The sequence below is a fragment of the Sinocyclocheilus grahami genome, unplaced genomic scaffold (genome assembly GCF_001515645.1).
Source record: "Sinocyclocheilus grahami isolate Dianchi unplaced genomic scaffold, SAMN03320097.WGS_v1.1 scaffold344.1, whole genome shotgun sequence".
In the NCBI taxonomy this organism is placed as follows: Eukaryota; Metazoa; Chordata; class Actinopteri; order Cypriniformes; family Cyprinidae; genus Sinocyclocheilus; species Sinocyclocheilus grahami.
The window spans coordinates 1,665,398-1,676,322 of NW_015505523.1; the positions used below are offsets into that span (position 1 = coordinate 1,665,398).

The following is a 10,925-nucleotide window of genomic DNA, read 5'->3' on the forward strand; positions in this document are numbered from 1 at the left end:
ATATATATATATATATATATATATATATATATATAAAATCTTCCCACATGTGGTCATGACCCCAAGGTTGAGAACCTCTGGATTGGACAAACCTGAACCTGTTTTTTTGACTGTCAGATTTCCCATAAGGCACTTAGCACATAAACAAACACCCACAGACACACACACGCAGGGCTTCTTTGTTTCCTGAGAAATCCTTTTATGATCAATCACCAGAGTGGAGCAGCTTTTATGAGATGCTGCAGCAGTGTAGAATCAAGATATAGCCATTCATCTTCACCTAGCAGAAGGCCCGAGACGTGGCCAAGCCAGATCCTGAGCGCAAAGTCATTCATATTTTAGAACGGAGCCGTTACCCCACATGTGCGCACACACACACACTTTTGCTGCTGTTTGGAGGGGCTGCTGAAAGCCCTCTAAAATCTCAACAAACACTTCACCTGCTACTTTCTTTGAGGACTCAGCTGCATGGTGGAGCCATTCAGCAGAATTATTGTTTATGTGTTTGTGCGTGTGTGTCTTTGTGTACATGTGAACGCTTTGCTGCGTTCTACGTCTTGACATAACTGCATGGAAAAATCACCCGCACTTAAAAGTGATTATTCCGTTTTGAGAGCAGAGTTTAGTGCAGGGTGTTGAGTACTGAGGGAGTGGGATTGCAGAGAGGTATTGAGGGAGTGGGATTGCAGAGAGCTCGCTGAATGCCGTCAAGTGGCTGGCTCCACAGCTTCAGACACCCGAGTTGAAGCAGAATGCTTGAATGGAGCCCTGCTGCTCGGGGAGAGCAAGAAACCTGAATTACTCTGTCCAAAAAACACCACACATGTATGCCAGATTGCTAAAAGCCTACGATTTAGGTGACCTGTTCAGGCAAGCATTTTAGATGTAGTGACCCTCTTGGAAGTAAGGACCAATGAAAGTGAGCATGTCTTTTGAAAACACTGTTATCACGGCATATCCAACTGAGCACCAAAAAGAAAAGGAAGCCTTTAGAAATGTTGGTTACAAGATGCTTATTCCCAATTATTCAGGTCAGTGTAGAATGTTCTAGCAGATTTATTCCAGTCTACTGGATGTGTTGCTTTCTGTGTTAAGCAAGATGTTTCATGATTTTCATGTTGTAGTTATCCGTGTCTCATACTTTCTCAAGATATGCTCCTTTATGTCATTTGTAAAACAGAATGAATATACTCACCTCTTTATTTTCTATGAAGTGTTCATCCCTCAGTATTAGTGTCTGTGTTAGCTATCAGTGCACCATGGGCTGAATGTGACTCTAGTGGTGCTTGCACCATGGGCTGAATGTGACTCTAGTGGTGCTTGATTTACAGACTGCCTTGTAAAATCTGTCTATCCTCTCTCAGTCCCACCAGGAAACCCAATCATTGAGTCCCGCGAGGACATCGTCAGAGAGGGCAACGAGACAGAGATAACCTGCACCTCCATGGGCAGCAAACCCGCCGCAACCATCAGATGGATGAAAGGAGACAAAGAGCTACAGGGTGAGTCAAGTCACATTGTGTACACACAAACAAACCAGGTGTTTACCGGGTTTGATTTCGCTCTGCCTGGCATCCCGCAGCGTGAGGTTTTCACTAGTGCACTGTTCTCTGAGACTTTATTTATCGAAAAGACAAACACATTAAAACAACTTAATACTAGCAACAAACTTTGTTTGATTTATGTAATGCTTTCAGGTCACGGGTGAATGTATAGTACAGTATTATTTTTGTATGAATGTATGTATAGTACAGACTTTTTTATTTATTTATTTATCATTTTTTATTTTATATATTTTTATTATTCAGCAAGTGGCATTAAAGACATTTATAATGTTAAAAATTTTCACATTTATGTAAATACTGTTCTTTTGAACTTTGTTTCTTTTCTTCAAAGAATCCTGAAAAATGTTTGAAATAACATCAGCATATTAGAATGATTTCTAAAGGATCATGTGACACTAAGGACTAGAGTAATGACTGCAAAAATAACTGCATTGTCATCACAGGAATAAATGCGTTTCAAAATATATTAAAATAGCAAACAATCATTTTAAATTGCAATAATATTTCAAAGTATTACTGTCACACCCCTGTGGACTGTTGATTGTAGTTTATCCCTCTGTGTCCTTATTTGGTTGTTCCTGTTCTCATTATTAGCTAATTACCTCATTGTGCTCACCTGTCTGCCCCTCGTTATCTGCCCTATATCTGTTCCGGTCTCTTGTATTCTAGTTTGTCGGTTATTGTGAATGTTACCCCGAGTGTGTCTCTCCTTCCTGAATCTGCCTTGTTGTGTCTACATTAAAAGTCATTATTTGAATCCTTGTCATCCTCGTCGTCCTGCCTGCCTCCACACACCCTGCCCGTGACAGAATAACCGACCCCTAAGTAAAGTATAGCGGCGTCTTTCCCCTTGTTTGTTTTTCCGTTTTTTGTCAGTTTTTATTTTCATGTTATGGATTACCCCGCCTTCCAAATCCTCCTGCTGGAGCAGGGGGAATGCTCTCTTGAGGACCACACGAGCGACTTTCTGGCTCACCTCACGCACTACCCGGACAACTGCCTCTGTTCATTCTATCAAGTTGGACTTAACGCCACCACATGAGCGCAGCTGTCCGGGGATGGTCCTCGAGAGAGCCTCGCCACCTTCATCGAGTGGGTGCTGGTGTCCTGCAAGTCCCATCTAACCGTGGACATCGCTGACAACAACACCAGCCCCACTCAGGACCCTGAGCCCAGCCCACCATCTCCCCGCAGTACGGAGCATAAGCCTCAGCCCACCGATGACGGAGAGCCATTTCCCGCCGCGATCCACGAGCCGGAGCGAAGCCCTCCAGTGGCTGCTCCTTGAAAATGCCCGCCCTCCCATCCGCTCCAGCCTCCTCCGGCGCTGTCGTCTGGCAGCCCCTCTGCTCGCCCTCAGCCCACCATCCTTGCGGTGTGAGCCCCGCGGGACTGCCATCCTCCAGCATCGCCGGGGTTGGAGTCTCCCTCACCTCTGCCTCCAGCCTCCGAGGCCAGGACTCCGCCTCGGCCCATAGACCCAGTGGCTCCACCTCGGCTCCTAGCTCCCTCGCCTCCACCGTCACCCATCGATCCATCAGCTCCACCGGGCTCCCTCGTTCCTCTGGCTCCGCCTTGGTCGGGCGTCGACCCGCCGTCGCCTCTAGACTCCACTCCTCTGGCTGCACCTCGTCGCTCTGTCCCACTGGCTCCGTTGGGCTTCTTCCTCCCGCCAGCTCCACCTTGGTCCTCAGTCGCTCCGGCTCCACCGCGGATCTCCACCTTGGTCCCCAGAGCCCTCGGCTCCACCCTGGCCCCCCGGATCCTCAGCATCCCCCTGGCTCGTTGGCTCTCCGTCTCCGCCTCGGGCTCCTCCACCACCTGCTCCGCCGCCGTTGGTCGGCCCCCTGGAGTCGGTAGACATTCCTCCTCCATGGCTCCTCCCTCCGTCGGCTCCACCGTGGGCCACTATTATGGCTGTGGCCTGTGTCCCATCTGGCTCCTCTTCCTGCTCCGGTTCCCTCCTTTCATCTCCCTGGCTCCTCCTACCATCGTCACCTCCCTGGACTCTGTCTGCTGGCCTCCTCCCGGATATCCGTCCTCTGCCGGAGCCTCCACCTGTCATGTCTGCCTGCCAGCCCTTTGCCTTCCCCTGTCACCATCCCACATCCACTCCTTCGTTCTCCTCATAAGTCCCCCTCCGTCCCTCCCTCTTTCTCCACGGCGCGAGGTTGCACCCTCCGGGAGGGGGCGATCTGTCACACCCCTGTGGACTGGTGATTGTAGTTTCTCCCTCTGTGTCCTTATTTGGTTGTTCCTGTTCTCATTATTAGCTAATCACCTCATTGTGCTCACCTGTCTGCCCCTTGTTATCTGCCCTATATCTGTTCTGGTCTCTTGTATTCTAGTTTGTCGGTTATTGTGAATGTTACCCTGAGTGTGTGTGTATGTCTCTCCTTCCTGAATCTGCCTTGTGTCCCATTTCAATATATCGCTTATCCTGCCTGAAAAGACCATAAACATTGCAGATAACATCTTAAATAACAATTAATTTACATACACATATTGTCACGCCCCTGAACTGTCTTTGTGGTGTTTTCCCTCCCCATGTGCTCCATGACCCAGTTTCTCCCCTGTCTAATTAGTCATTCTGTTCACCTGTGTTCCTCCCAATTGCCTCGTTAAGTCATGTATATTAAGTTCCAGTCTGTGCGTTCCTCCTTTGTTGGGTCTACCAGTTGTGTATGTGTGCCTTCCTTCCCTTCCAAGTGTGGATTTACCCTGTGTGTTGGATTGAATAAATGACAGTTTCGTTTATCCATGGCTCCTTCGTTCCTTCCGGCAACATATCGTGACAGAAGACCCCACCAAGGACAGTTTTTTTTACGTGTTTCCCCTCCGTTTGTTTTCTGTTTTCCATTCAGTGTTTTTTGTTTCCGTAGTGTTTCCTTCCCCATAAATTCCCTCGCTGTCAAGTTTGCCTCCCTCACCCGCAAGGACCTTTCCCTCTTGGAGTATGCTGTGGAGTTCAGCCAGCTCGCCGTTTTAATGGCGTTCGACGACACTGCGCTTAACTCCCTGTTCTGGGTCCGGGCCAACTACTATGTGCTGGAGGGAGGCTATCATCCGGTGTCTGGAGAGTGTCTACCCCCGATCTAGAACACAGCCAGACCCAGAGCCCAGCCCACTATCACCCCGCTGTGCAGAGCTTAAGCCAAAGCCCACCGCTGACGGAGAGCCAGAGCCCGCTGTGACCGACGAGCTATCGCCAGAGAAAGCTACAGTGCTGAGGATCGCCCCAGAGCCCAATCCTGTGACATCAGACCAGATGCAAGAGCTGGCTACAGAGCTCGCCACGGGGGAGCGCATCATGGTCAGTGAGTACGTGGAGAAGAGCTCCGCCCCCTGCACCGTGGCTGAGGGTGAGCTGTCTATGGATCTGGGTAAAGGAAAAGTGGAAAGAGACTTAATTGATTTGTATACCAACCTGCCCCATTTCCTCCCTCCTCCGTCGGTGACCTCTGTCCCTCCCATTCCTGAGTTTAGCCCAGAGAGGGCTCCTGTTCCCAAGTTAAGCCTGGAGAGCCCAGCAGCTCCTAGCTCCCTCCTCTGCGCAAGGGCCCATCAGTCCACTGGCTCCACCGGGCTCCCTCGTTCCTCTGGCTCCGCCTTGGTCGGGCGTCGACCCGCCGTCGCCTCTAGACTCCACTCCTCTGGCTGCACCTCGTCGCTCTGTCCCACTGGCTCCGTTGGGCTTCTTCCTCCCGCCAGCTCCACCTTGGTCCTCAGTCGCTCCGGCTCCACCGCGGATCTCCACCTTGGTCGCCAGAGCCCTCGGCTCCACCCTGGCCCCCCGGATCCTCAGCATCCCCCTGGCTCGTTGGCTCTCCGTCTCCGCCTCGGGCTCCTCCACCACCTGCTCCGCCGCCGTTGGTCGGCCCCCTGGAGTCGGTAGACATTCCTCCTCCATGGCTCCTCCCTCCGTCGGCTCCACCGTGGGCCACTATTATGGCTGTGGCCTGTGTCCCATCTGGCTCCTCTTCCTGCTCCGGTTCCCTCCTTTCATCTCCCTGGCTCCTCCTACCATCGTCACCTCCCTGGACTCTGTCTGCTGGCCTCCTCCCGGATATCCGTCCTCTGCCGGAGCCTCCACCTGTCATGTCTGCCTGCCAGCCCTTTGCCTTCCCCTGTCACCATCCCACATCCACTCCTTCGTTCTCCTCATAAGTCACCCTCCGTCCCTCCCTCTTTCTCCACGGCGCGAGGTTGCACCCTCCGGGAGGGGGCGATCTGTCACACCCCTGTGGACTGGTGATTGTAGTTTCTCCCTCTGTGTCCTTATTTGGTTGTTCCTGTTCTCATTATTAGCTAATCACCTCATTGTGCTCACCTGTCTGCCCCTTGTTATCTGCCCTATATCTGGTCTGGTCTCTTGTATTCTAGTTTGTCGGTTATTGTGAATGTTACCCTGAGGGTGTGTGTATGTCTCTCCTTCCTGAATCTGCCTTGTGTCTACATTAAAAGTCATTATTGGAATCCTTGTTGTCCTCGTCGTCCTGCCTGCCTCCACACACCTTGCCCATGACAATTACTGTATTTTCGATCAAATTAGTGCAGCCTCGGTGAGCACAAGATAATCTTACCAACCCCAAGCATTTGAATAGTAATTTCAAATGTACAGTATCATGAAATTTTCAAACATTATTGATTTATTTCCTAACTTAATACAAATTGTATTTTTAAAAACTAAAAGTGTAACATTTGGACCCACCCACTATTTTTATTGTTATTATTATTCCTATTTTCCACGTTTTAGAATAAGAGTCATCAAGACTAAAATGTGTATATATATTAATTACGTAGTGACTATATCTATCCATCTATCTGTCTGTCTGTCTATCTTTATTTATTTGTTTATTTGCATACTTGCACATTAATTTATTTATTTACACATTAATTTATACATTCGTTTAGTTGTATGCATCAAATTATGAGAAACACAAGTTAAATCAAGTGTGTCCAAACTTTTGAGCAGTAGTGTATATATAAATATTATTTGACATACCCCTTCTATAGTTTATAAATGTTTGAATGTCTTAAGATGTTTTCATAAAAGTCATAAGTCACCACCTCCTTTTCAACATCTGCTTATCTGAATACTCCTCACAGAAGCTCGGCTCATTTTCCGTAATGGTCCGTGTGGGTGAGCGAAAGACCTTACCTTTAACCCACAGCCGTCTAGACACAGGCAATTTGCATATGTACAAATTACTGCTTATAAGCTGTCCTAATAACAGCTACCCCAAATGAGATGGCTAAATTGGAGTCCTGGACGGATGTTTTCATTTGGTAATTAGCGATAAGCTCAGTCAGGGGTCTCCATTTCTCTCCACTGGGAGTTTCGGCAGCTATTATGCAGCATTGTTCTTTTCATTTGTCACCGGGTGTTCTGTTTTTATGTAACATCAATATATTATTGGACAGTTGGACAAATGTAGCACTAAAGATGAACGAGTTCGCCTCAGTGAGATGGACAGCAGGACATGAATATTCTGTTCTTGTATAGCGGAATGGTTTGAATGGAGGAGGAGAAAGAGATTGAAGAAAGCGAGGGACCCTTTTCCTGACACAGGCGGTGCAATGCTGGCACTCACTGGCTGGAAATTGCTTTTGGCCCCTGCGCCTTTTCGGATTTATTTTTAATTAAATGTCCTCATCATTCAGCCTAATTACCTCTAGGATAATCAGGCTTTTTTAAATATCATTTAAAGGTTACACCCATACAGCCCCGGAATGTAAACTCAGCCGCCCCCATGATGTACCGCCTCATTCTCCCTCTCGCTCACACATACACAACCTTCCCAGGCTTCTCTGTGTTTTGTGCTGCGTTTAGTACTTCTGTTTTACATCCTGCTCCATTGTTGACACACCTGTCTCGTAAGACTAGCTGAATGAACGTCGGGAAACAATGAGTTGTTAATTTCCTCCTGTCAGACGACATCGGGCCCTCTCACTGTGTCATTGCTTAAAAATATAATCTCATTTCAATTAGCCCACTAAGCTCAGCTGAAACACAATGGCACGATTTAGAATTTTTAATGGCTTTAAGGAAGTTTGCTAAATACTCGTTTGGCCCCAGATCTCCAGACTGCCCTCTTCCAGGGAGTAACTTTCCATTGGAGGTGTTGAATAATGGGGATAAAAAGTGGAGGGCAAATTAGAGAGCAAAAAATGTGAAGAAATGGTGAATTCAATAGGGACAGGATCTCTTTTGATATTCAGCCCACTGTATCACTGCAGATCGGGACTAATCAGAGCTCCTTGGCATTTCAAAAAGGGAGATGTTATTGAAATGAAGAAATGGCTGAATGACAGTGATTGACCTGTGATTATCTCTTTATCAGCAGTGACTGTGGCATTGTGAAGGGAGAATATAGACATGCTTCTGGGCTCTCAATGAGCTCTGTGTCTTCACTTATTTGAGATATGATTGTCTGAATATCCATTCACTGCTGATAATGCTGAATGCAGAGCGAATGAATGCTCAAGACAAGGAATTGTCTTGAGTATTGAGATGGCCAGATTTCCACACAGCAGTGCCATTTCTGGACATTTTTGTGATTTATGGTCAAATTAGCATTGTGGGTTGTTGATAACATCGATAACACAGCCAGAAGATAGATGCAATCTGCACATAAATGACAAAAGAAATATAGAAACCACACATAAATTGCAATATTTGATACAACTGCTCCATACATAACTTAAAGGGTGCTAATGCAAATATACAAAAAAAACTGAGGTCAGTAAGACTTATTTTTTATCAAAAAGAAATTAATAATTGTATTCAGCAAGGACACATTAAATTGATCATAAGTGGCAGTAAAGACATTAGTAATGTTAAACATTACTATTTCAAATAAATGCTGTCCTTTTGAACTTTCTATTCATCAGAAAATATAAAAAATATGAGCCGTAGCCTGGCCCTTGTCCGACAGCTTATCAGAATTACCGGGCCGAGCCCGTCTTTTTTTCCCCTTCTCCCAAAACGACTTATACTACTGTTTCAGCTATTAACCCTCTGGGGTCTGAGGGTGTTTTGGGCCCTGGAGAAGTTTTGACATGTCCTGACATTTGTGCTTTTTTCAGTTGCTAATAAACATTTTAATGACTAAGTTTAGTAGCACCATAATCAGCACAAACTGGGCTACAATAATATGTGAGCAGCATGTATGTATGTGATTGTGTTTTTGAGAAAACAACGTTTATGCGTGCTTAGTGAAAAACTAAAATTTTAAAGTCACTGAAATAAGGCCATGAAACACATACAGAACATTTGTTCACAGGACTATTGTAGCGAATCAGCTCATGGGGAAATATGAATAATTAACCATAACTAGTTATAATTAACTATTCATATATTAGATCCACTGTAGATATTTAGCTGACCACTCAGGGTCAACTGTCTTGTCAAATGAAAGTAACATCTGTAAAATAGTGAATGCACACTTACTCTAAAATTCTATCTCTCATGTCTCTTTGTCGAGTATTTGCTGAGTTACAGTTCATTTTAATAACGCGTTTCTAAATAAAGATCACGCAGACCAAGGCGGCAGACAGCACACCCTGTTTGTTTTCTTTATTTTATAAATGCACAAAGTTCTGTTGTTATTATGTGTATACAAATAAAAGTAGACCCTTTACAGATTCGATTGATGTATTGCTCTTATCTGTAAGATCAAAACTGAAAGTGTAATTTAAGTTCTTTTCGGTGTTATCAGGAGAAGATGCCACAAAACGCGTATCCGCGTTAGTCGACTTCAGAGGGTTAAAATTGTTCAGTTTTGTATGTAATGGCAAAATGATTATATTTAGTTTCGTTTTTTTTATTAAGTTAATTTAGAAAAATGTTTTGAGCATTTTTCTTTCATTAAATATACGTTTTAGTTTTTTAACGACCAAGCGGCCAGTGGCAGACAGTGAGCTAATCATAGCCTATGTTTGATCAATTTAGCCTTGTCAAATCATCACGACTTGCCTAAAATAAAATCTAGATATACTAGTTCAAGCATATAACAATGTTTAAATGTTAAACCTTTAATAAATGTGCGCTATATCCAAGTTTGTGCGGAGAGTGGAAGCTAAAGCTCGCTTTGCAGGACATGGAGGCGCCAGCGCAATCACTTGCTTTTTTTTCAGTGAAAACAACTTAAAATAGTCTTCGCCGTCATTTTTGCTTGTAAAGGTAAGAGTACATAATACATCATTCGGAACTATAAAGGGTATACTTGTATTTGTGTGCACTCACAATATCAAGAAAATGTTGTGCTTTTATAAAATAAAGAAAACAAACATGAAGCGCTTTTTGCGGTCTGGTCTTGAACAGGAGCGCTTCACAAAAATGAATCGAAATTCAACAAATACATGCCTCACAGACATGATAAATAAATCTATAGAAAGCTTTAAATTACCACTTAACGAAATAAAGCAAATCAAAAACAAAAATTATAATTCCCCTTCAGGAACTCGAGCTGCGTCTAGATTTGCTTTGGGAACGCCCTTCCGCGTCGTGGGGATCGCGGGTGGATTTAGCGGAGGGATCCGAGACGGGCTCGTCCTTTTCTTGGTCCTCACCCGCTAGATCCGCAGCTCTCTCTCTAACGGTTCGGAAGCCTGCGCAGCGGATTCTTCCCCCCTCCCCAGAGAGAGAGCCAGACGCTTCATCTATCTTCCTCCGAGGAGGTGGATGTGATGAGAGTCGAGACAGAGGAGACTGTGGACTCGCCACCACAGTCTCTCGCGTATGAGGTGTGATTCGTGATTATGGGGTGTGTTTCGTGCATTCGCCAAAATAAAATATCGTTTGGTCAGCCAAGGAACAGGACGCTCGTCCTAAAAATAATTAGATGAGCATGTTCTGATTCCAGATCACAGCCTTCACGGCGGGGGCCTTCAGTTTTCCCTGATCTCCATGCTGAGGTGTCAAGATCGTGGGAGAAACCGTACTCATGGCCTGATGGCAGCGGCGTCCAACGTGATACCTTTTTGGCCTGCTGTACATGAGACCCTTGCAGTGGTGGCTCAGAACCAAAGGATTTTCCCCGAGGGGGAATCCGCTTTGCATGATCAAGGTCACGCGGCGATGCTTACGTGCCTTAGATATGTGGAAGAAACGTTGGTTCCTGGTTCAAGGCCCCAACGTTAGGGGCTCCTTGTCGTCGCGTAATGCTAGCGATGGATGCCTCTCTCACGGGCAGGGGAGCGGTCATGAGTGGCCGCTCTGCCCAGGGTCTGTGGGAAGGCCATCATCTCTTGTGGCACATCAACTGCCGGGAAATGCTGGCCGTGTTTCGAGCTCTGACACACTTCCTTCCAGACCTAAGGGGGCATCATGTGTTTGTCCGCACAGACAACACATCG

The 10,925-nt window shown here is 46.1% G+C and overlaps 1 protein-coding gene across 5 annotated transcripts in view; it reads left to right on the plus strand.

Annotated features, from left to right (window-relative positions):
• cadm1a (cell adhesion molecule 1a) overlaps nucleotides 1–10,925 on the plus strand; it is a 319,703-nt gene that overhangs the window by 249,782 nt on the left and 58,996 nt on the right. For all 5 annotated transcript variants that reach the window (XM_016228781.1, XM_016228786.1, XM_016228787.1 and 2 more), the window contains one exon: nucleotides 1,365–1,502. In XM_016228781.1, the coding sequence (XP_016084267.1) occupies nucleotides 1,365–1,502 (138 nt within the window). The remainder of the gene's footprint in view (nucleotides 1–1,364; nucleotides 1,503–10,925) is intronic.